The 25,307-nt window shown below is 43.7% G+C and overlaps 1 protein-coding gene across 1 annotated transcript in view; it reads left to right on the top strand.

Moving 5' to 3' along the window:
* SLIT1 (slit guidance ligand 1) overlaps positions 1 to 25,307 on the top strand; it is a 139,549-nt gene that overhangs the window by 92,350 nt on the left and 21,892 nt on the right. Inside the window, exons 5-20 of the mRNA XM_048505212.1 lie at positions 6,341 to 6,412; positions 6,623 to 6,694; positions 7,485 to 7,556; positions 8,011 to 8,174; positions 10,416 to 10,563; positions 10,982 to 11,053; positions 11,183 to 11,254; positions 12,108 to 12,179; positions 13,916 to 14,059; positions 14,667 to 14,830; positions 15,995 to 16,018; positions 17,716 to 17,860; positions 22,901 to 22,975; positions 23,436 to 23,579; positions 23,729 to 23,872; positions 24,530 to 24,696. Coding sequence (XP_048361169.1) covers positions 6,341 to 6,412; positions 6,623 to 6,694; positions 7,485 to 7,556; positions 8,011 to 8,174; positions 10,416 to 10,563; positions 10,982 to 11,053; positions 11,183 to 11,254; positions 12,108 to 12,179; positions 13,916 to 14,059; positions 14,667 to 14,830; positions 15,995 to 16,018; positions 17,716 to 17,860; positions 22,901 to 22,975; positions 23,436 to 23,579; positions 23,729 to 23,872; positions 24,530 to 24,696 — 1,751 coding nt within the window. The remainder of the gene's footprint in view (positions 1 to 6,340; positions 6,413 to 6,622; positions 6,695 to 7,484; positions 7,557 to 8,010; positions 8,175 to 10,415; positions 10,564 to 10,981; positions 11,054 to 11,182; positions 11,255 to 12,107; positions 12,180 to 13,915; positions 14,060 to 14,666; positions 14,831 to 15,994; positions 16,019 to 17,715; positions 17,861 to 22,900; positions 22,976 to 23,435; positions 23,580 to 23,728; positions 23,873 to 24,529; positions 24,697 to 25,307) is intronic.

Below are 25,307 nucleotides of genomic sequence, written 5' to 3'. Positions count from 1 at the left end.
TGTAATAAAGCTGCCTGTTTTTGGATTGCAATTTATCTGGGTTGGCATGAATGGATTGCTGGATGGGTCAGCTGTTCTTTTAAAACCAACACTGATGCCTAAAAGCTGTTAATCATAAAGACTGGAATAATTCATATCTTGGCAGATTAATGTTCCTGGATTTAGCATGACATTAAATGAAAACAAATCTGTGCAAGAGATGAGGGCAGGGAACTTTGATTATCCTTGCTCCTTTCTTCTCTGAAAGGGAGTGAAATTGCCAAAAGCTGGGGAGGTTGGTCACGTTCTTGATTTCCAAATGCTGATCTGGTTCAACATCTGTGTAGTTAGTCCTCTGAACTGGGTGTAAAACAAAAACAGAGCGGGGGGAAAGACTTGAAAGTGAATACAAACAAGCAAAAGAATACCTGAGGGAGAAGAGCTGATCTGCCACAACTTAAAATAAATCTTAATTCTAAATAGTAAATATTCCCAAATTTGAACTTCTTGATTTCTGAGGATGATCTCAAAAGCCACGTTTTGAACATATTTGTGTTTTTTTTAAATTCTACAAAATGTTGACAGGATTTCTAGAACTCTCAATCTTCTGTCCTTTGACATTTTTACAAGAATGTGATAGGTTTGTAGACAGTTTTTGAGTACTTCACAGAAAACTCTGGCATGGTGTGACATTCCCTTTTACAAGTCAAGGGTTTGATCCTAGTTTCCAGGACTCCTTGAGGATTTGCTTTGAAATTTTATTCAGCTGATTCCAAAGGAGCCTTGAGGATTTCTTGGAAGGTTGTATAGATCTGATGAGAACGTCTGCCCTGGATTTAGACCTAAGAAAACCAGCATAAGATAGAGGCAGCTGAGGCCAGGAGAAACTGTGGCCACTATGGGACCTCCCCTGTATTCCCTTGAAACAGTTTCCCCTAGGGCAAACATGAGTAGGTAGCAGCGTCGGTGTTACAAGCACCTACCAGTAACTGGTTATGAGAAATCGCTGCTAAGATGTTAGTGTTTATGATGGAAAGCTGGAGGAAATAATAATAATCAAAAACAGATTTTTAAAATGAGTATAGGATTCATATTTGGATTTTGGGTGTGTTCCCTGAAGAGCAAGTTAAACAGCACCACTTAGTGGACTGAGCATATAATGGCCTTTTCACATTGATACTATTGTTTGGAATGCATCATTGTCCTCATTTCCAAGGGATCTCTGGGCTTGTTTTGACCAGTCTCCCCATTGTCATATTACCAGTAACTGGATCTCTTTGTGCCCCCCCCCCCCACCCTCCTGCATCCACCACAGTGTCTAACGCAAATATATTTAACCAGCCTAGAGATCATGAACATTAAGGTGTTCTCTCTCGGGCTTTAGTTGCTTACTGTAATGTGATATTGATCATTCCCTTGTGTGGTGCGGCATCCTAAAATGATCTGCCCCCAGATGTGTAGTTCCAGCATTGGTATGATGGCATAGCTAGGAAACTTCATATGTGTATTTTTTCTGCCTGTTAGATGGGATAAGACAACAAAGCAGTGCAAGGATGCCATCCCTATCATATTTCCCTGTTGGGTTCTTTTTGTTCTATGATGAACTTTGACTATCTCACACAATTACTCCCCTTTTAAGCCAAAACATAGACTCACATTTCTCTTTTGAAATATGAGCGCTGTGCAAAAGTCACAGAAAGGTATTTGGATAAATTATTAGGGACTGTGGTCTATACGAATAGGTGTAGTTTGCTGTAAGCAGCATCTTCCGATGTCAGTTTGCATCATTTAATCTGTCATGCTAAAACTTGTGCTTTCCTCCAGTTGTATTTCTGGTTGGTTCTACAATTCAAATCATATTTGATTGTTTGTTCAGTGGTGTATCTACAAAAAATGGAGCCTGGGGAAAAATCCCCCCTCCCCCGCAAGCATCTAGCACCCACCTTTTTAATAACGACAGCTAGGGACTTCTTCATTAAGACTATTCAACCAAGGACTCAGGAAGCACAGAGAGAATGAAATGTTTACTGTTTACAGTTCCAATTCCACTAGATACCTGCAGAAAAGTATCTAGTCTGAGCAGGAAGCTGGATCTCAAACTGTGAGGAAGACCAAATGAGTGAAAAAATGGAGCGGGGGAGAGAATGAGAATACATCCGGCTGCCAGTGATACAGCTACGCCCCTGCACCCCCCAAGATGCATCCGTGATTATGGCTGCCAACTGGGTTGAGGAATTCCTGTAGATTTGGAGGCAGAGTCTGGGAAGCGAGGGGAACTCAGCAGGGTATAATGCCATAGAGGCCACCTTCCAAAGCTGCCATTTTATTAATTGGAACTGATCTCTAACCTGGCAAGCAATTATAATACAAGGAAAGCTCCAGCCATTACCTGGAGATTGGCGACCCTACTATGGGTCATCCAAGTTACCAGGCCTGGGAAAAAGAACTCAGAGGTCACAATTTCCTTCTAGCCATTTCTTCTGTACTCCAGTAGAGAAGCTTCAGTTAACCAATATAGCCAGGTAGGTCCTGGGTATCTAGTGATTAACACAACACATATCTAAATAAAGGTGGGGCAGATCTACATATGAGCAGTAGGTGTAATGGTTAGAGTGTTAGGCTAGGAATTGGGTATGGTCACCAACCTCCAGGTGGTGGCTGGAGATCTCCCACTATTATAACTGATCTTCAGGCAACAGAGACCAGGCCACCTGGAGACAACGGCTGCTTTGGAAAATAGGCTCTATGGCACAATACCTCAGTGAAGCCCCTCCTCTCACGCACATTTCAGGCTCCACCCCCCAAAACACCTTGCCAACTCAGAGCTGGCAACCCTGGATTTGGGAGACCCAGATTCAAACCTTCAATGTACCATGGAAGGACGCTGGGTGACTTTGGCCAGACACATCCTCTCAACTATACCCACCTCACAGGGTTGTTGTGAAAACAAAATGGAGAGGAAGAAAATGATGTACACTGCTTTGGGTTCACAGTGGGGGAAAGAGCAGGGTATAAGTTAAGCAAATAAAACAAATAATGGGGGATGGAAGGGGGCTGGGAACAAAAGCAGCAAAGAGTTCCCCAACAGCACAATTAGAACAATCAAGGCACAGAAAGGCAGCAAAGAAACCCCAGGCCTCCAGAACTTCCCCTCAACAGCCCAGGTGTGGCCCTAAGGCAGCAGAATTGCTCCCCTGCCGTCTCTGTCACTTCTCTAGGGCTCCTAGAGTGGTGGCAAAGGGCCAATTACTTACCTCACCATACAGCACGATTCCTGCAGCAGCAGCACAGCACAGAATTAATAGTAAAAGAAAATGACCTTTTTTCAAAGCCAGGCTGGCAGAGGAAGCAACACACAGCCAAGCACTGGAGCAGAGTGAGAGCCTGCCAGACTTGTAAAGCCTTACCCAACTGGCTCCTGTCTTAATTGGCTGGCTGGCTTGGCCATTGGCCAGAGGGCATGGGATTGCCCAGATGGGCCTTGTCCCTGCCCCCTTCGGTTCTCTTCCCTCCATTCCTCTCTCTCTGCATGCATCATGGTCAGGGAGGCAGGGAAGAGCCAGACAGATGTAGAATGTGTGGCATTGTTGTAGATCAATCAGTGGGCCCTGCCGGGAAAAGGGAGGCCCTGCGGGCTGCACCTCATGTGCCCACCTACTTTCTTCTTGCCTGAGTTGCCAGCACCAAACACAAGGGTCACGCTCCACCTGTCTCCTCGGCTTCCTAGCCTGCCCGGGGGGGGGGGAGGGTGTGTGTGGCAAAAATGCGCCCCCATGAGACTGAAACGAATGGTGCCTGGGGAGAATGCCCCCTCTTGTCCCCCCTACGATATGCCCATGTGTTTGTTGAATTTCCCATCCTGTTGATTGTATCGACTCACTCTGCCTTGAGTTCTAATGGGAAAGGTGAACTACAAATAGAACAATCAAGGCACAGTATTAGTAAGAAGCCATTGGACCTGGTGAAACCATATTCTCTTATCCCATTCTGTAATGGACCTTTAAAAGGGGATGTGTTGGACAATTTGTATTTTGCTGGCATATCAGTTGACTAGATACCATTCATGTTGTGCTCTTAAGACTAAATTCAGAAGCAGTGTACTTCTGTTCTGGTTTTTTGGGTCTTGATTGTGGGCAGAAATATATGGTATATTTGCTGACCGGCTAGAACTGGGACCCCGGATTACTGCCCAATGGCTGTGAAGGGGGAGGGTGTGGAGATGATTTGCTGAAAAGAAACATGGCCAGGAGAGGTGCTTCACCATATCCATGCCATAGCTTTTCTTCTGTAACCTTCCTTGCCACTTCATGCACATTATGGAGTTTCATGCACATTATGGAGAACAGCAGCTAGATGAGAGGATTGCAGGAGAAAAAGAGACTCCCTCTGACCAGTCATTTGAACACTCCTTTGGACCTACGAGGTTCATCACTGAGCTGGACTCCCAGACAGTGACGTAGGTATAGATTTTTTATGGGGTGGGTTCAGTGACTGAGCTGACTTTCCGGCTGTTTCGTTCCATGCATTGTTTCAAGCAAGCTGGACATGTAATGGGAGGGGTTTGAACCTGTGGAAACCCCCCACCACCACCTATGTCCTTACTCCCAGATCCAGGCCTGCCACCACATGTGTAACTCTGATCATTCTCATGCAATGGTCAAGTTGTAATGGCAACCCCAGCAAGGGACTTTTAAGGCTTCTGAGATTTGGCAAGATCAGGCTATACCATTCCATATCCCCGTTTTATCTTCTAACGATGGTCAAATCAAAGTTGAGTGTTTCGTTTGCATGTAATTTCATTATTTTGTGCTTGATTCTGTTAACTTTTATTCTGCTTTTTAAACTAATATACTACAGTTGTTTAACAGTGCAGTCCTAAAGCGAATCACACTCTCTAAGTCCTTTAAAGTTCCTGGGCATGGAAGGGTGTATCATGTGCATAGGACTGTATTTAAATCTGTCTAGATGTTTTACTGGGATAGTTCTAAGTTTGCCCTGCATTGCCTTTTGAGCAAAATAGAAAAAAATCCACTGATCTGTTTTCACTACAGGTTTACATAGTAACTGATGCGTAGTCTGACAGAGTTGACAGAGCAGACAAGCCTTCTGTAGTAGAGTAATTGCTCTTGATGGATGCCTCCAGGTTTGTGGCATCCTCCTAGGGTCTCTTTCAGAATTGTAAGTGGGTTCTTGGAAGCAAACAGTCTACAACTAAAGGCCAATTCCTGGTCTGATTCTTAGAACAGTCCTAATTTTGTAATAAGATTGTTAGTAGAATGATGTAGATTAACAACATGCGCACGAGTTTTAGGCAAAACAGTTTTGTCAGTAAGAGATGCAAGAACTTTAGCCAGAACAGTGTTTTAACAGGTCGTCTAGTTCTTTGGATTAGAATTAAGATGCAGGAGGGGTGTTACACACCATGGAAATATGAGTGGGGATCCGAGAGACAATTTCATGAGATCAGTCCAGATTCCTTAACAAGACAGTTCTCCTGCTGGGGCTTTGTGGATTTTGTTGTTGCTGGGGTTTTTGTTTGTTTGTTTGTTTTTTGCTTCCAGGTGCCCTGTTATTATTTCTACAAATTATTCTAAAAAGTTTTAGAACATTCACAGTAGGACTAGATAATGTTTTGGGCATGCAGAATCCCAGAATATAGCAGAGGGGGCAGGAGCAGTGGGGGGATTCAGCCGGTTCGCACCACTTCGGCAGAACCGGTTGTTAAAATGGTGCTTGTAAACAACCAGTTGCTAAATTATTTGAATCCCACCACTGGGCAGGAGTATTACTCTTTCAGAGCATCAGAGGGGTGAAGTGAGCATCAGACAGGAGCAGAAGGAAGATTCTTCAGAGAACTTAACATTATCTCCACGGATGGTGATGCAGCTTAAAGGGACACTGGGCACCTATTAAAGGAGACTTTTAAATGATGCTACTAGGCAATAGGGGTTGGTTTGCCGCAGGACGTGTGAGGAAGTAAACAGGATATCCCCCTGCAGAATGCCCTGGGTCGAGTCTGAACAAAGGGTTGCTGTTGCTCACCAAAGGTCTTGGTGAAGAAGACAGGATGAGGGAATAAAGGAACAGGGTTATACGGCAGTCAATAATGAAAAAGCCTCTGCTTCCCCCTGCTGGTTAGAATTACGCTACACTGCAACATGTAGATAGTTGGGGTTTTTTTTTTTAAAGCCTTGCCATCCTGAATGGAAGACTGTGGAGTTGTGTGTGTGTGCGCGCGTGCGCGTACATATGCACGTGCATGCAAATGTATTTTTTAAAAATCTAGTGATATGGAGATTTGAATACTGATCTCTGAGACACTTTGGCTGACAACTTCTTCTTTTGAACTTCTATTTTGCAGAGACCTGAGTGAGAATCTCCTCCAGGCTGTTCCCAGGAAGGCGTTTCGTGGAGCAACCGACCTTAAAAATCTGTGAGTGACCCAGCCTAACATGCTGCAGTGGCAGCAGGGCCAGGAAACCTTGTGACTGGGTGTTGCAAATGTCCACTGATCTCTTGGGCCAGACCAAGTGCCTTGTTCAGATGAAGATCCCACAAACCTCCTTCCACAACAGCTAACATATTGGTCTATGTGGAGCCTCCAAGGTGTGGGGCTGTAATAATCTTCTCTTCTATCACACAGGCAATTGGACAAAAATCATATCAGTTGCATTGAAGAAGGCGCCTTTCGTGCTCTTCGTGGCCTGGAAGTTTTGTAAGTGTTCCTGGGAGGGTTATTCAGGAGGGTTTTCCAATGGGCTGACTCTGTGAACCTGACTATCTTCCATGTGTAAAGGTTATCTGTGATAGTGGCCAGTTCAAGTGGTGGGGACATGGACACAGTCAAGGTGGGGCTGAGGAAAAAAACAGTGTCCTGACAATGCATGCCTCTTGTCTTTCTTGTAGAAAAGCCTGTGAGTCTTGCCTTGTTCATTAGTCTTCCCCTGTCCAATGTTATTAGCAATGCACATGCAGTTTTAAATTGCCCATCATCTAAAAAGCGAAGTGGTGAAAGCAAGATTGTCATTGAGTTGATTTGAAAAGCAGCCATTTGGGAACCCAAAGTCAATAATATTCTTCCTGTGTGAAACAGAAGGTTGGTCCTGGCCTTAGTGGTTGCCATGCTCCCAAACTTGAGGGGAATGGGAGGAAGTTTTCCAGGGAAGAAATGCAGGAGAAGCATCCTAGGGAAGCTTCCCAACAAACCTATTAATCCATGTAGCTGCTTTAGGCCTTGGGGTGACCTTCACTTCCATCTATTTCTCTGCTCTCTCATGTCCCCTTGCAGTTAGAGTGTGGTAGAGCTGAGCTTGTGCAAGAGACTTTGAGAGATAAGCTGCTTTTCTTTCCTACACCTGGCTGAGGTTTTATGACTAGGATCTGCTGCCAGTCTGAGAATGTGTCAGTGTGTGCTTATGGTATTTCCATACACCGCCAGGCAGATGAAAGAATAATGTTTGCTTGGACACTCACTTATGCTCTTCTTCTTCCTCTTCTTCCTGCAGGACTTTGAACAACAACAACATTAGCACCATCCCCATCTCCAGTTTCAACCATATGCCTAAACTCCGCACCTTGTGAGCATACGAACAAGCAACTTGAGGGGCGGGGTGGGATGGGGAAGGAGGAAAAAAGGGTTCTTTGTAGATTACAGTGATCTGGGAGCTATCAGGGAATCTGGTGGCAACTTTCTGAGATACTTTCAGACCCTTTCTGGCATTAATGTTGTCATGATGGGGAAGACCCAGCAAAGGGCCAAGATCCACATAACTGGGCCTTATATGAGATTGTGTGAAGATCCCTTCCAAAAGCAAAAAAGAGCCATGACTCTGGTGTATGAGAAGGAAAAGGGGGCGATGACATCTGCATCTTACAGGCAGGAATCTGGGCAAAGCAGAATTGCAGAGCGCCAAGGTTCAGCTCCCACCTCTCCTGCTCAGGAAGTCTCTCCCACACCTCTGTCCAGAAGGAGGGGGAGAGGCAGCAATTTACTTTCTTTCCCCTTTTCTCTCTGTGCTTCCCACCCTCCAGCCGTTTGCACTCCAACCATCTGTTCTGCGACTGCCACTTGGGCTGGCTCTCCCAATGGCTGCGTCAGCGCCCTACCATCGGGCTGTTCACACAGTGTGCTGGTCCAGCTTCTCTGCGTGGTCTGAATGTTGCAGAAATCCAGAAGAATGAATTCAGCTGCTCAGGTCAGCAACATCAGGAGGGAGACGGGGGAACTGCATTGAGGACTGTGGAGATGGCCATCTCTACTAACCGCATACAGTCCTTTCCCAAATTGCCATGAACTAGGTCCTTTTGCTTCCAGATTCTGCACATCCACACTGATGCCCAGTGGTTGGTGATCAAACCTGCCACAACCAGGAAGCCATTGGTGCCACCAACACACAGTTCCTCTTACTGTGAAAGGTTGACATCAGCACCTTTCCCGACTCTCCCTCTTTCATTTCCTGTTTCTGCAACTGGTGGTGGTGGTTGCATGACTGTGCATTGTGTGCAGGAAAACTTGCTTTTTGTTCTCACAAAAATTGCCTTTTTTTACTCCTTTTGTGCTGCCTCTTGTATTTCTGGCTGTACACAACTATCACACTGGTGGAATTTGCCTTATGAAACCCATTTCCTCTACATTTCCCCATCCATATTTTTATATGCATAGTTGTAGTCCTTCCTTGGCCATGTTCAATGCCATATGTGTTTCTTCCTTTCTCATGCCAGTTTCTGTATGAACTTTTCCTATCTTAACTTGTGCACTCACAGTGCCATCTTATGCTGAGTTTGTCCAGTTTAAGACCACTGAAAGCAACTCACATACATTGGAGGAAATCAGAAAAACATTGTACTGTCAGTCTGTTCTCTCTCCTGACCTGCATAATTGTTGTAATCCACTAGTACGAGTGTCTGTACAAATGTTTGCTCCTATATTTTAAAAAGTTGCTGTGATTGAGACAAGTGAAGGTTTTAAATAACAAGTAATGTGATCAAAACCCGGACTAACAGCACAAACCTAAGCAGTGCAACCCCTTTCATGGTTCACTGAAGTCAGTGCTCTCAGAAGACTGTAACTCTGCTGAGAATCGCACCACCACATTGTTATGTGAGGCTCTTTTTCTACAGTGTGATAGAGATTTGGTGTAACAGCCCAATCTATTGGGGAGGTGGTAGAATGGCAGCTGGGGAAGGTTCCACGCCAGTGCACCTGTGCTGCTTGAAAAATCCCATGGGAAACACTGACTTAACTTGGACAGTCCCACAAATTTGCAGAACTATCTGTTTTTAGGCTGTGGGTCTTGTCTGCAGATTTCGATATCTACAGATGACCCCACATGTCATTCAGATTATAGTGGGCCAGATCTTTCTAAAACAGCAGCTCACATGGACTAGATATGGATCAAAGAGTGGCAAAGCCCACAAAAATGGAGGCAGAATGGCCCAGGCAGCACAAACAAAGAGCTGGGGTCACTATCCACTCACCATAAGCCGCGGGGTCACCTCTTTAAAAGCCATGGGGGTCCTGGACGCTCCCCACATCTCCGGCGCTCACTGCGCGGCTGCCAGGGATTTACCTCTCTCCCGCCTCCTGGCTGCGCGGCAAATTAGCTCCGCTAAAAAGAGCAACTTTTAAAAAAACCCCGCGGGTGCCGCGGGGTTGTGGGGAACCTCGGCTGTTTGCGCGCGGCTGATTCGCTGTGACGCGCAGCTCACGGCGAATCAGGGAACAGGGGCGCCATCTTGTTAAGTGGGGGTGTCCCCGTCTAAAGGTGCGCGTAGTGATGACGTAGACACATGTCGACATCCAGTCGAAGTCACGTCTTCACGTCTCAACTTGTTCAAAGCCCATGCCGAGCAAATGGAAATGTCGGCTCCGAGCGAATGAGGAAGTACAAGAGGCGTGCGTGCGAGCTGGCTTCTGCTTTCACTTCCAAACACTGCTGATGACGTGTCTCCACAGAAAGCGCAGCCAACGATTTACTGCTGACGTCAGCATGTGCCGACGTCTTAATAGAGGGCTGTTAAGCCTCTTTGATGGCGTTATCGCGCACTCACGCCGTCGAAACTATAATAAACAAACTCTTCCCAGCCAATCACACTGGAGACCCGCCCTCGGCTGGCCGCCACTTTCTCGTAACTCATGACGCACACGTTCGACGGCCAATCGGAGCGCTCCATTCCCCTCCATTGCAACGGAACTCCCGCTCTTTGCTGCCCGCGTTATTTCAAGAATTGCAAACGTGTGGGGAACAAATGTCTCCGTGGTCAGAAGCCACGGAGGCTTTTCATTGCGGGGTCGCAGCGGCGTTGCAGTTTAGTGAGGTAAGTGGGTAGTGGCCCCTGGTGTCCCTCTAGTGATGCTTTTGCAGTACCAAGGGCAGAGATAGGTCACATGCAAAAATAGATCACTAAGTTTCTGCAATGCTTCCTTTTCTCTTCAGGCCAGCATGATGCAACAAGAGTCCAAATCTGCAGTTTTTCTTCTGGGTCCTGCCCTGCCATGTGTTCCTGCAGTAATGGCATTGTGGACTGCCGTGGCAAGGGGCTGACAGCCATCCCAGCCAATTTGCCTGAGACCATGACAGAAATGTGAGTAGGAAATAGCATGGGGAGGGGGAAGGGGAGAGAAGACATGATTGAAGCACAGAATGCGGCAGGTGTGGGTTTATCTGCAAGCTATGATTATTGTGATATGATACAACCACCTCAGAAAATGGCAAACTGGATAGATTTGCTTAAACTGCGTGGTCACTACTATATCAGTTTTGTCACACCAGTAGGTCCTTAATTTGTTTGCAAATTTGGGCTGTGGTGCAGTTGTACGCTGGCAGTTTAGATGGAGGATGGGGCATGGTGAACTCTTCAGGGCTAGGGATTTGTTCCCTGTACTGTTCAGATGCTCCTGCCTTGCTCTCTGCAGCATCTCTCTCAAAAGAGGCCGGATTTCAACAGTTACTTCAGGTGCACCCCAGTGGATTTTATCACCTGTGCTCTGTTTCCCATGCAGACGCTTGGAGTTGAACGGCATCAAGTCTATCCCTCCTGGAGCCTTCTCATCGTACAAGAAGCTTCGTAGAATGTGAGTACCTGCAAGTGGATGATGACCACAAACCAGACTCTGGCACCTCAAGAGAAGAGTTGTGTAGGTTCAGTCCTTGTTAGTGCCCACAATCTCTGCATTAGTGCTGACTGTGCCTTTGCCTTTCAGAGACCTGAGCAACAACCAGATCTCAGAGATAGCACCTGATGCCTTCCAAGGTCTGCGGTCACTCAACTCTCTGTGAGTAGCTCCACTGGGAGACAGCACTGTGTACACTGCTATAAGAGAAGGAGAGTGAAATTCCACTTGCATGCTATTATCAGAATGTTCTCCTTTTTCACTGTTCACTCATGTAGTTTTGTCCGTGACCCATCACTATTCCCAAATGATCTGGAACCAGAGTATTTGAAGAACTATCTTCATCCCTCAGTGGACATCAGAAGCCTTTTCCAGGTTTCCCCCCTTCAGATGTTAGGCAGGTGTCTGCTGGAGACACAGCCTTCTCTTTGGCTGAATCCCACTTATGGAATTCCACCCACAAAGACCTTGGTTTGGCACCATAATTATCATGGAATTCAAGCACTAGGAGAAGTCTCCCTTGTTTTCCCAACTTTTGAGGGGTGAAGTTTTTTGTTCTGTGTGTGCGCAAAGTGTCGTCAATCCACAGTTGACCGTTAAATGTTCAAATCAAGAAACAGGCTAGCCCAATCTCATTGCCGCCTTCTGCACAGCAACTTTAGAATTCCTTGATAGCCCCAAATATAAACTGGGGCTAACCCTGCTTAGTTTCTGAGATCTGATGAGATTGAGCTAGCCTGTTTTCTTCACATAAATGAATTGGGCCTTAGAAGAGACTGAAATTACTATTGAACCCAGATCGCCAATCCCTGCACCTTAAGCAAGCTGGTACATTGAAGATTCATTCTCCTGTGAGCTTTGTACCTGTGATATATGTAGAACATATATTTGTAGAACAATCTGGAAATAGCTGTTGAACTGAGACAGCCTTTTCCCCCAGCACATAATTAGGGGATCAGAGGTAAACATCAAGAACCGCTACTAACCCAAGAACTGATATCATTTTTTTTTGCAGAGTCTTATATGGGAACAAGATTGCTGAGCTGCCCAAAGGAGTGTTCGGGGGACTGTATGCACTGCAGTTACTGTAAGCACTAGTGGAAAGGCTAGCTAGAGGGCTGTGTGGCCATGTGCATGATGTGGGTTTGTCGTAGTGTGGCAACTTTGATCCAGATCTCAAAGCATCCCAGAATCACATATGCACCCTTCCCAGAGTTTTCAGTGAAAAACCATAAGCACCTGCCACTTGGTCCTCCCTCATCTCTATAACTTTCTGCTTCCCCAGTATTTAAATTCATCTCCCATTTGACTTGCATAATTTCAGACTGAACCTTTTTGCCTCACAATTCGCTTTATGGTCATAATCTCCTCTCTAACATTAGCCCTTACCTAGTTGTTACAGCTTCCCCCCTCCCTTGCAGGCACACCTTCAAGACCTCTCCTGCCTGGCTGGCAGAACTCAGAGGCATCTTATTTTTCCTGCCTGACCATTTTGCTGTCTGATCAGTTTCACACTCAGCTTGATCCCAACATTTTGTGTGCAGCTGAAGGGATTCCCCCTGCCCCCATTTGCTGAAGGTTACATTTGCTCTGCAGGCTCCGATCCTGGGCACTTTTTCAGCCCCAAAAGTACATAGTTGTACTGAACTGTCCTGCCAATTCTGAAAATACATAGTTTTCTTTTTTTATTTTCAGTGAGCTATCTCCATAACTATGTAGACACAAATACAAGGAGAAGATCGGTTTATCCAGAAGATCGGTTTACCTCCCAGAAGTTCAGTCTACCTCTCATCAAGAAGCATTAAGTTGACCTGTCCTCCATGAACTGACGGTTTGTGCAGGGCAGGTCAGCCCAATGCTTTTCAATGGGTGGCAAAATGGTCTTCTGAGTGGCTAAGATTCTCTTATTTGCATCTGTGTAGCTATGGAGAAAGCTCATCGAAAAATTTTTAAAAATAGGAAAACTATATTGCCGTAATCGGCAGGACCAGCTGAGTACAACTATGTACTTTTGGGGCTAAAAAGGTGCCCAGGATCGGAGCCTGCAGTGCAAACATCCTTCAGCAAAAGGAGGCAGGGAAAATCCTGTCAGCTGTTGGGCACAAGCTGAGGATGAAACTGACAACAGAGCAAAACAGTCAGGTCGGAAACAGCTTCTTTTCTCCTCTGATGCCTTTGTGGTCTGGAAAGCGCACCAGAAGCTGCCTCTTTTTAAGATGTCCCCCTGATGTCTTATTTTGGGTGTGCAGAGTGAAAAGAGGCAGTTGGCTCTTTTAAAGATGTCCCACAGATACCTTTTTTGTGCTATGTGGAAAGGATCAGTGTTACTGGGTACCTTCAATTTACAATAACATTGGGGGGGGGGGGGAGAGATGTTCGATCCACTTTCTCCATCCCATGCATAATTATAAACCAGTACCCTGTACCCCCACCCCTTCATTGTTTTTTTTTCTGAACTTAAACGCCCCTGTATTGCTACTCATGCAATGCTGCTTACTGTGGATGCAGTGCAGCATGCCAGTGCAAGATCTGCTCAGGTTATGGACCTCTGGCAGGCTAAAGTTGTACTCATAGCAGCTAAGAGCCCAGTTTAAACAAATGCCCAGTGAGTGAAAAATCTCATGAGTAAGATGCCCTACCCACCAGCATAACGTTTCTGTCAGATCTAGGTCTGGACTCTCTTGGTGACTGGTTGGGTGGTTGCTGGGTGGACTCCATGGAATCTCCTCCTACTCTGAATGCTAATTGTGAATGTTTTTCATGTAATATGTGTCTCTTGCATGTACACATGCAGCTAGACTGTAGCACTCTCTTTCACTCCAGGCTCCTGAATGCCAACAAGATTAACTGCATCCGGGCAGACGCCTTTGCTGATCTGCAGAACCTGTCACTGCTTTCACTCTATGACAACAAGATCCAGACCTTGGCTAAGGGCACCTTTTCCACCTTGCGTGCCATTCAGACACTGTGAGTGCTGTCTTTTGTTAAGATGTGTCCAATGGTGACAGGATACTGCAGGAGGAAGGTAGGCTTTGAGTGCTGGGATTCCAAGGAGAAGGCAAGCCAGGTTCTGGGTAGAGGACAAAGGGTGACTATGAAGTTGAGCACACATAGAGAAGAGTCTTGCTAGATGATCATTTCTCAGTGGGAAAAGAGAGCCTCCTGGGAGATTGAGATTGACTCAGGATAATTGCTAGGACCAATGTTCCTTGTAAACTGCATGTGTGTGTAGCCACATGACCTCTGTGTTGTTGCCACACAAATAAGGGGCTGCCCAACAGGGAGAGTTCTCTCAGACAGCTCAGTTCTGAGCAGTGTTTTGGAACTTCCAGGCAGCACCGGGGCAAAATTAGAGGGTAAGTTGGCTAGAACCCCATGTTCTAGTATCCCAGCGGTGCTACAAAGGCATTATGATGAGCATGCACCATCTCAGCAGCTAAATTCAAAATTCTGATGTCAGACTCTAATATGGCCTCTTGCATTAGCCACCTAATCAACCCACAGATCCCTGAGTATGTACAACCATTGCTGGGAGGATGTGCTAAACATCTCTTGTTTCTTCTCCTCACTACAGACATCTAGCCCAGAACCCTTTTATCTGCGACTGCAACTTGAAGTGGCTGGCGGACTTCTTGAGGGCCAATCCTATTGAGACAAGCGGTGCTCGCTGTGCCAGCCCCCGCCGCTTGGCCAACAAACGCATTGGACAGATCAAGAGCAAGAAGTTCCGCTGCTCACGTAAGCCTAAACGTTCAACTGCAGGATTGCTTTTTGATTGGGAGCTTAGGACAGAACAGAAAGATCAGGATTCCACCCATCACAACCTCTGCAATTATCTGCATGCCTTATTCAGAGATTCTGTCTCTGGCATGGAATTGAGGCAGAGGAGTTCTCCATACTCAACTTCATTTCCTTCTTGACAAGCCACAAGATTAGTAGTCACTCTTCACCAGCCACAAATTCAGCCTAGTTCCCTTTTCTTCTTCTCATTTTAAACCATCTGTGGCCAGAACTCTTAGAAAGAATCACCATTACTGTTTATGAGGATTGGATCCAGTACACATTTTCCAATTGTACTAATGCTCTTGTACAAGTGGAAACACAAGAAATACAGCCCCATTCAAACCCAGAGGTGGCGGGACGCAACAACAGTTTAACACTGCCCTGCCACCTCGAGTAGGGCTTTCCAGCAGTGTAGGGAGCTTGGAAAAGCCTTGAAACTCCCCTGCTGTTGGAAAGCCTCATAGGGTTTAAAGGTAATATTCCACCAAAAGTGTGGCAGGTCCCTGAATCTCTGGGAATGCCCTGCCCCTTCCACCCATTGGCAACCAAGCAGGACACCAGTGCAACCCCACTACAGACTGGACTTCTGGGTTTTGTGGTGGTGGGGCTGCAGGAGGTGTGTCTGCCTCCTCCACCAGGGTAAGTGTCACAGGGAGGGCAAATATGCCAGGCAAGGTCACACTGTTTTCAGGAGCCCTTTTAGCTTCCCCACTTTGGCTGGGGCTGTAAGTCTGTTCTTGTTTCTTCTTGTGCATCTCTGGATCCAAGTGTAAGGCTGCCTGTCCCGAAAACTGAAGACATGGAGGAAGGACTTAGCTGAGTCAATGGCAGAATCCCATTCTATTCAGACCTCCACAGAGTGGGAGTTGTTATCATAAAATTATTGACTTATTTGAAAACTAAAGGCCAAGGACGTTGTCATTTCCTTTTAAGCGACAATCTATACTTGTGTCAGGATGAATATGTCTATATGGAGCAATATATTTTAAGAGTTGATGCACCATCTGTAGTTTCTTGCATGTATACTCAGAGTTTTGAAAAATAATGAGGGGTATGGTTTTTAGTATCCTAAGTTTACATTAATTTACATTAACACTGTTTGCATGTTTTTGTTCACAGCCAAAGAGCAGTATTACATTCCAGGTAAGAGAGCAAGACATAGAGACTGGATTTGCTAGAATTTGTGTGCTAGTTGCATAAACGTGTTCTTGGTACTCTTCCTCTGCTGGCAGAATGGGGCTGTAAGAATGCCTATTATGCTGGTTCAAAATGGCTGTATTTAAGCCTGGCAAGGATGGCATGCAACCTTTACAGGTATCCTTCATAGCACAGAATCAGACTGGGATTGGTGAGTCTCTGTCTTTGGGATGAACTTTTCCTGTTACTGTAGCATCTGCACTCCTCAGATCTGGACTGGAGCTCTGGATATTTTTTTCTGGGCCCATGAAGAAGAGGTGCCAGGGGAAATTTAAAATGTTTGAATACTAATTCCTCTATTTTAGAGGGTTTTCCATCTGTAGAAGCTACAAAAGTACAATATAAGCTAAAGAAATCACTAGCCTGCTAGATAGATTTTTTTTTCTGATTTCCCATCTGTGGCAGGATCAGACCAAGTTGTGAGCATGGGGAACTGATGACCGAAGAGACTGCACAACTTAGGAAGGAGGGGCACTCTGGTGGAACAAGGAATGGAATTTGGATTTCCAGGAATTAATTTTAGTCCTCACTTGGTCCCAGATATACTGCTTAGGATAGAGAAATCTTTAGGCCCATTCCCTTCTATCTGTAGTACCTGCGGAAAGTTGGGTTCCCCCATCTTATTTTTGCTTTCCAGTCTTGTGCGGAGGAAGCTTCATGGGATTAATGCAGGATGAACATGTGAGAGAACTGAGGTTTACCTAGTCAGGGTGAAACCTCCTTCCCTTTCAGAAGCTGATTTTTCGTGGTAAAAATGCCCAGTTGTTAGCACAGAGAATAGTCTGGTGCAGCCAGGAGTTCTTCTTGGCTCTCGGTGCTGCAGTGTATCTGCCATGTTGTTGCCCCGGTGCCGCCCTGCAGCATTGGCTTTGCTCCGCGAATTAAAAAGAACGCCAAAGTTCAGGTTCTTTAAAAATGCCCCTTTGTTGCTCTGGTGGCTTTCGCTGCCGTGAGAAGCTCCTTGGCAGCAGAACTGGGGCCATTTTTCCCGCCTCGCCGCTCTGGCCGGCCCTCCAATGAACAGGTGCTGAGAATTGGTGCCCTCCCCCCTTGCAGTGGAAAAAAAACACGAAGGGAGAAACCTTGGTTTTTAGACAGAAAAGCGGCATGTGCAGGCACTGCGAACAGGAGCACGGCGATTCCCTTGCACACACAAGGATTTTAGACTGGGGGTGGAGGACTGCAATTCCCTCGCATATGCAAGGATTTTAGACTGGGGGAGGGGGGAGGGCGCTGATTTTCAGCACCTGTTTTGTGTTCAGTCATTTAAAACTAAAATAGTGAAAGTGAATGGTGGGAACGGGGGGGGGGGGGAGATTCAGCCAATCAGAAACAGATGTTGTTCACGCATGTGAAGATCCCGTGGTACAAATGAAGAAGCACCAGGCTCTTGCAGAAACAGGTGGGGCATAACGCGCTCGCCCTGCCTCAAATCCCAGGAAGGACTGGGGAGCAGTGAAGAGTAAAAAGCTGGGCAAAAAGCTCTGAGGCAGGTATGCTCCTGGATCTACCACAGGGCATTTTGACCATGAAAAATCAGCCAGAGTATACTTTTGTAGCAGCATCTGTCTCACATCCCTACAAACATCCATGTGCAGAGACGAACATGCACACTAGCAGGAAGTATTCTTTCTTCTGGGCAGGTACAGAAGATTACCAGTTGAACAGTGAATGCCACAGTGATGTGGTCTGCCCTCCCAAGTGCCGCTGTGAAGCCAATGTGGTGGAATGTTCCAATCTGAAACTGACGAAGATCCCAGAGCGCCTGCCACAGGCCACAGCTGAGTTGTAAGGCTTCAGCTTTATCTGTGAATCTTATGGCTTCCCTTCCCCCTCGTCCCCAAATCCCTGAAATTCTGGGCTATCTCTATGACTTGCATAGTTGTAGATACTGAGGCTGTTCCAGAGGTTGTTATTTTAGGACTGATATTCCAAATTGACAGCTTCATTTTGTATTTGTTTTGAAAGGCAAAGAATGTTTAGACATAGAGTTGTTGTTTAAAAGGTTCACTGTGTGTTTGCTGCCTATTGATATTACTGCCCTATTTTCAGATCACTGTTTAAGGTGAAAAAGATAGGTCAGTGGAAATCCCCTTGTTATCCATAAACTTTCCTTCATATTTAAATCACTTCAAGAGCAAATGTAGCCCTACACTGTGATCCAAACAAACAGTTCCATGGCCAGTTTTCACGCTCCTTATCCAATGACTCTGACACGCACACCCTGCCCACAATACGCACTGTCAAAGCCTAGAACTGCTACACGTATTTCGTGCAGCTACCACTACTTCCTCCCTTATCCTCTTTTGTATTTGTCATGGGTAGGTATATGTCTCTCCTGTCTGAAACAGCTTGTTTGCCTTCCTTACTTTGCATGCAGGTACTTCAGAGCACAGTGGAATGACCCTTGTCTTACACACATTTCTGAGACTTTCATACACCCACTTCAAATGTGTACTTTGAGAGAATCTTTGAAGAGGAAAGTGCATGTGTTGTTTTGCTCGAAGTGCAATGCAAGTGTTTTTCTGCTTCAGATACACAATTTGGAAAGCTGATGTATATTGGCTTCTTGGCCTCTTCTGATGTGTATTGACTTCAAAATGTACCTTTGCATGTTTTCTTATATAGTGATCACCTCAGTGCAGGGGAAAAAGAATACATGAAGGGGCCTTTAAATAATTTTTTTTAAAATATTTTTATTATTTTTTGACATTTATTAAACATACAAAAGAATTAAAAAGGAAGAAAAGTAAAGGAAATAATAGAAAGCAGACATAATTACATTAAAAAAGATCTACCCCTCATTATATAAAGTACATATTACATAATGGATTCCAATATAACATTATCTAATTGTTAGAGAGACTTTATAAAATCTTACATTGTTAAATTCCAGACTTTGAGATATTTTGTTTTTACATGGTCAGGTCAGGTTGATATGAATAATAAAGACTCAATTTCTCCTTCATGTTTTGGACGTCAATTCACAAGATTGGTCATGGCATCATATTATCTGATCTTATCTCCCAGCATTCTATTGTGAGGTCTTTATCAGATTTCCAGTTTGTTGCTATTATAACTCTTGCAGCAGTTATTAAGTGCCAACACAGCTCATTCAGTTTCTTAGAAATCTTTTCTGGTAGTATACCCAACAGCATTGTTTTTGCAGCAAGAGGAAATTTAAATTTGAGTATCTGCTGTACCTTTTTATGTATTTATATCCAGAACTTCTTGGATAAAAGATTATCTTCCATCCTCCATCTCCTTCTTCATTTATTAATTAAAGTCCATGTAATTTTGTTGGATTATGATCAGCGTATATTTTCAGTTTGATTTCTACTTCTTGTAGATTTACTAATAAAGACTTAGAGATCCCACACATATCAATTCTGGAGTAGGACTGATGTCTGTCCAAATAAAAGGTATAATCTCTCATTTTAGGGTATGATGTTCTCCGTGAGGCCACCATATTCAAGAGATTCATATATGTGAATACATTTTTAGGTATCTTACCTCCTGCTGCTTTTAAAAAAATCTTAATTTGGGTTTAGGATTCATATCTCCAATTATTATCATTTCTCCTTCTTGAAAGTCCAATATTGGTTGAAACAACCTTTCAAAAAATTATCTCGGCATTATTGGGCAATAAACATTTACAATAGTTAAAATCTTGTGCCTCTGGAAGCTTAATTTTCAACATATATCTTTACTTTCTTCTAAAACTGTTATTTGATTGTTTTTAAATAGATGGCCACTTCACATTTTTTGAGTCTATGTGAGCCGAACATACTCTGCCTAATTTTTTATTAATTAAAAATGATGAGTTTCCTGATATTATAATATCTTCTTGTTTTTGAAGTTTGAAATTTTTTGGTCTCTTGGTTGGGGAGTTTATTGACCAAAAAATCTTCATTTTCCTTTTGTTTTTTATGGAAATGCTGCCACTTGGTCCAATTTATCTTCTTCTTTATCCACGATTCCTGGAGGTCTATTTTCTGATGTGCTTTATCTCTGCTTTACATCTTTGCATGGTGAATGAGTTATCTCAGGAGTGAGGTTCCCCTGGTGTATTTCTTTGGTTCTTGTCTTCTGAAAGGTATTCTGCCAGTTGTTGTGCTTGTTGGATTGTGGAAATTATTTTCTTCTTGGAGGGCAGCAGAACTTCTAGAGCAAATGGAATTCTCCAAAAGTATTTTATCTGTTTGCTAACTAATATCTGTCATAGAAAATTAAATTGGAGGTGTGCTTGGAAGATCTTGAAAGATTTGTATTTCTGTGCTTTCTATTATTAAAGCGTTCTTTCTGTGTACTTCCAAAATCTTATCTCTTATTCTTTTATGCATGAATTTCACTAGAATATCTCTTGGCATTTTATTTTTCTGCATGTATCTGGAGTTAATTCTGTATATCTGGTTCATTTCTATATAAATGTATATCTGGTTCATGTCTTCATTTAAAAAGTCTTGTAATAATTTGCAGAACTCTCCTTCAAGATCAGTTTTACCAACAGATTCTGGTACTTCTTATATCTTAGATTTTTCTCTCTTATCTGGACTTCTAACACTTCTATTATTTCTTTAGCACTCTGTGTTTGTTGAAGTTGATCTTCTAAAAGATGTTCAGTTCTGCTTTTAGATTAATTAATTCTTCTTTGGAATCTTTTGCAACTTGTGACTTTGTGCATACATTTACTTTTTGCAATTCTGAAGTTGCCTCATTTGAATGCTTAATTCACTCCAGGATTTCAGATAAGACATATTTAGTAATTAAAGTATCTTCCTCTATCATTGCTTTCTTCCTTGTTTTTCTGGATTGTGCCATTGCCTTTATAACATTTATCCTTAATCTTGGCAACAAATTTATCATATTTAACACACATAAACTTTATTCAGTATCATTAATCACTGTGATACACAATAACAGTTCAACGTTTTATCACTTGCAATTATAAAAAATCCAACTAAAGTATTAATATAGATTATTCACTATAAAGGTTAATAAGTATTATTAATGAAATTATGCAAAAATATCTAATGATCATTTTATACACTTTAACCATAAAATGGAATATGCATCATATATAGAAAGTAAAAAAATTATAACAACAGTATTATATTTACTATGTATTAATGCAAAACCAAAATATACTAATATTATCAAAAGTTAAACTAGAATTTTTTTAATTTTTATTACTAATAAACAAGGGAAGAAAGAGAAACAAAGGAAAGGGTGCAGTAAGTAATAACACAATAGGGCCGTGGTGGTGAACCTTTGGCACTCCAGATGTTATGGACTACAATTCCCATCAGCCCCTTCCAGCATGGCCAATTGGCCATGCTGGAAGGGGCTGATGGGAATTGTGGTCCATAACATCTGGAGTGCCAAAGGTTCGCCACCACGGCAATAGGGAGATTAAAATAGGATTGGTTTGTTATTAGTTTATTAATTCTATCTGTAATATTAGTTACAATCTGCACAAACTTAATTAGAACATTATAAAATAATTAGTAACAGGGTATATATAATTGTTCAGAATTGTCCAAATATGTTTCAAATGTGTTTCAATCAAGTAAACTCAACTCTTTACAGCCTTCTGTTATTGTCCTCTTCCCTCCAAAGAAACAGCCAGGCATGCAGGGAAAAATATTTTTTCAAAAGAGCAAGGAAATGAAAGTATATTAATGTGTTATGTTAGAGTGCAGATTATAAGTAAAACAAGCAAGCTTGTAGTCCATAATAGAAAACAACCAGAAATTCTGAAAAATAACCCAGATAAAGAGAAAAAAAAATCTGAGTATCATTTTTCTGTTAACTTATAACTAAAGTTATAACTAAAGAAGACAAAAATCCATTAATATCAGGCAGAGGCATTTACTTGAGTTCCATTTAGTACAGGGGTAGGGAACCTGCGGCTCTCCAGATGTTCAGGAACTACAATTCCCATCAGCCTCTGTCAGCATGGCCAATTGGCCATGCTGGTAGGGGCTGATGGGAATTGTAGTTCCTGAACATCTGGAGAGCCGCAGGTTCCCTACCCCTGATTTAGTAGGAAAGTTCAAAGAGTCTTCCATAGACAGCTAACTCCTTGAAAATTTACTATCAGACCAGGAAAAACAAAACAGTTGAGAGATAAAAGCCATCCAGCTCTTGGGAATTGATAAAAAGACTGGTTTCGAGAGAGAGGATCTTAATGTTTGTAAAACTCCTTCTCTGGGAGAAATGACTCTTCACAAATAAAAAAGAATTTGTAATCCAGAAAGACAGTAGGCGGCCGCTTCTTCAATAGTTTTGGTTTGAGTTTTTGCTATGGGTGATCTTACGCAGAAATAAATCCTGTTCACTAGCTCAGTTCTTTCAACTTGATATTATATCTTCAGCATGCCAGAGAAATTAACAAGACTTTCTGTTATAATCCAGGAATCTAAATTAAATATTGAGTAGAAAAAAGTAGAGAACAGAAAAGAGAAGCAACAAGAAAGAAAAAAGAGGGGAGGCTGCCTCTATAGCCGGGTAGCTGCTTTCTCCTACTGTCTAGGTGACAAAAGGGAGGGGTATTAATCAAGTTTACCACCACCCCCCACCTATTGCATTTGGAGACCCTTTTGGGAGACTAGACGTGCAACCACTCACCTAAGCCTGCTTAATAAGTTCTCTCAGTGGGAGACGCTGGGAGCACTTCTCAAAGGCTCCTATGACGAGGTGCCATCTTCCCAAACTCCTCTGGACCTTTAAAGAATATTGAAAGTGGTACCCAGAATCCTTTCTTGTTTTCTGACTTCAATTTAATTCCCATTTTTCAGTGTTTAATTTCCTTTGTTTCTCTTGCAGGCGTCTAAATAATAATGAGATCACAGTGCTGGAAGCTACAGGCATCTTCAAGAAACTCCCACACCTAAAGAAAATGTGAGTGTATGTGAGGGACTTCAGTACCAAGGCAGATCTCCTTCCCACACAAGATCTGGGGGATGTTCCAGTAAAAGGGAGGTGATGGTAGGGATAGGGTTTTCCTTTAAGTTTAGCAGACTTCCAAAAGTTCAGATATTTCTAATGGGGGAGGCAGACCCACAGGTATTGGATTCTCACAAGCAGCACTAAAAACAGTTTCAGAGGGTTTTTTTTCTGCTTGATGTCTCACATTCAATGCTAAAAGCAAGAGTGTCCAAGGTGGGTACAGGGACAGTTTGTCAACAAACTGAGAGTTGAATGCCATAAACAAAACTGCCATAGCTCAAACCAACATAACTCATATTCTTGTGTTTGTAAGAACCAGAGCTGAGAGCTCCTTGTAGGTTGTATGCTGAGATTTGAAATTTCTTCCAACTTTTGCAGTCTTCTCTTCACTTCTTTCTCTTTTCTTTCCCAGAAACCTGAGCGGCAACAAGGTATCAGAGATTGAGGATGGGGCTTTTGAGGGGGCATCCTCAGTCAGTGAGTTGCACTTGACTGCTAACCAGCTGGAGTCAGTGCGCAGTGGCATGTTCCGGGGCCTTGATGGGCTGAGGACATTGTAAGTTGCCCCCAATAAGAGTGGGATGAAAGAAACAGTGGGTTTTATCAGTACATTTGGAGAGGGTGTGTGCATGAGTGTGCGTGTGTGCGCGTGTGTGTGAAGATCCTTGGTAGTAAAGGCTGCTTCCCATTCTGTCTCCCCTCCAGAATGTTAAGGAACAACCGCATCAACTGCATCCACAATGACAGCTTCACAGGGCTGCGCAATGTGCGCCTTCTCTCTTTGTATGACAACCAGATCAGCATCATTGCACCTGGGGCTTTTGACACGTTGCAGTCACTCTCCACTCTGTGAGTCATGACATCAGGCAGACAGTACCTCTAAAAGCAGCTGGTCAGAGGGGAGGGTATCAGTATGACCATGGCCCCTCCTGGACTTGATGTTTTTCTTTTTCAGTCTGGTTTTTTTCCCCAGCCAATGCTGGGGTGTTCCTGGCAGTGAGACTGGGCCCCACTCAAGAGCAATGCCAAAATCAGCAGACAGCCAGAAATTGTAGCTCAGAGACAATTATCCCATCTGTCTCTAGCTGGCTTCCATGGCTTTAATGCCACACCTATGGAATCTGGCATGTATCTATGATATCACAAGACTGGATTGTAATAATAGAAAGCACTTGTAATGTTCTGAGTCCTTACTGCAGTAATTCTTGGAACACTCATGTAAGGTAGGTGGGTATTATTATCCTGATAGTGTGGGAGTGGGACTGACACTAAAAATTATGGCTTATCTCATGAGTCATAGTGAATCTATCACCTGGATGAGATTTGAATTAGGAACTGGCTTTCTGGCTCAAAGTTCACAGTGTTCACCAGTTTGCTGCACTCACTTTATCCTGGGGAGTGCAAGTGTAGGCTGATTTGAAAAGGGATCGGGGTCTTTCTTGCCATCTGAAGATTGTCCCAGTTTAGCCTGGGTTCTTAATTCCCCATCTTCCCCCTCCCACATAGGAACCTGCTGGCTAACCCCTTCAATTGCAATTGCCGCCTGGCCTGGCTAGGTGACTGGCTTCGCAGGAGGAAGATTGTGACAGGGAACCCACGCTGCCATAATCCAGACTTCCTTCGTCAAATCCCACTGCAGGATGTGGCCTTCCCTGACTTCAGGTGTGAGGAAGGTAACTGACAGGCGCTGGATATTTTTGATAACATTATGGATGGAGTGGGGGGAATTATGCAAACTGTGGATGGGGATCTTTCTTAAGCCCCTACAAAGCCTTCTATCAGTTTTTACCAGTGGATCAGTGTACTGTAGCATGGCAAAGTGAAACATTTCAACCCAGGTTCAAAATCCCTGTCTAACTCTCTTCTGTTTCCTTCCTCACCCAACAGAATTGCAATGTAGATTTAAGCACAGAGATGTACATGTACAAATGCATATTGTGGAGCATTTGGAACTGTTGCATGCTACACCAAACTTTAAATATACCAAATGTCCATTAGCCCAGCCTGTGGAATGTGTATGAAGCAACTGCCTTATATTTCAGTTCTGAAAAACAGTGCACATACAGATACAAGTTTCCTTATAAAGACAGGCTGAAGTGGAAACTGAAATGGGATAGCATTCCACTGAGGAAATAATGTGTGTGGAAATATCATGGTTCTCCAGTACATTCTCTCTGTCTCTGTCTCTGTCTCTGTCTCTGTCTCTGTCTCTCTCTCTCACACACACACACACACACACACACACACACACACACACACACACAGAGAGAGAGAGAGAGAGAGA

The sequence above is a fragment of the Sphaerodactylus townsendi genome, linkage group LG08 (genome assembly GCF_021028975.2).
Source record: "Sphaerodactylus townsendi isolate TG3544 linkage group LG08, MPM_Stown_v2.3, whole genome shotgun sequence".
NCBI lineage: Eukaryota > Metazoa > Chordata > Lepidosauria > Squamata > Sphaerodactylidae > Sphaerodactylus > Sphaerodactylus townsendi.
This window is presented reverse-complemented; position numbering and strand designations above follow the sequence as displayed.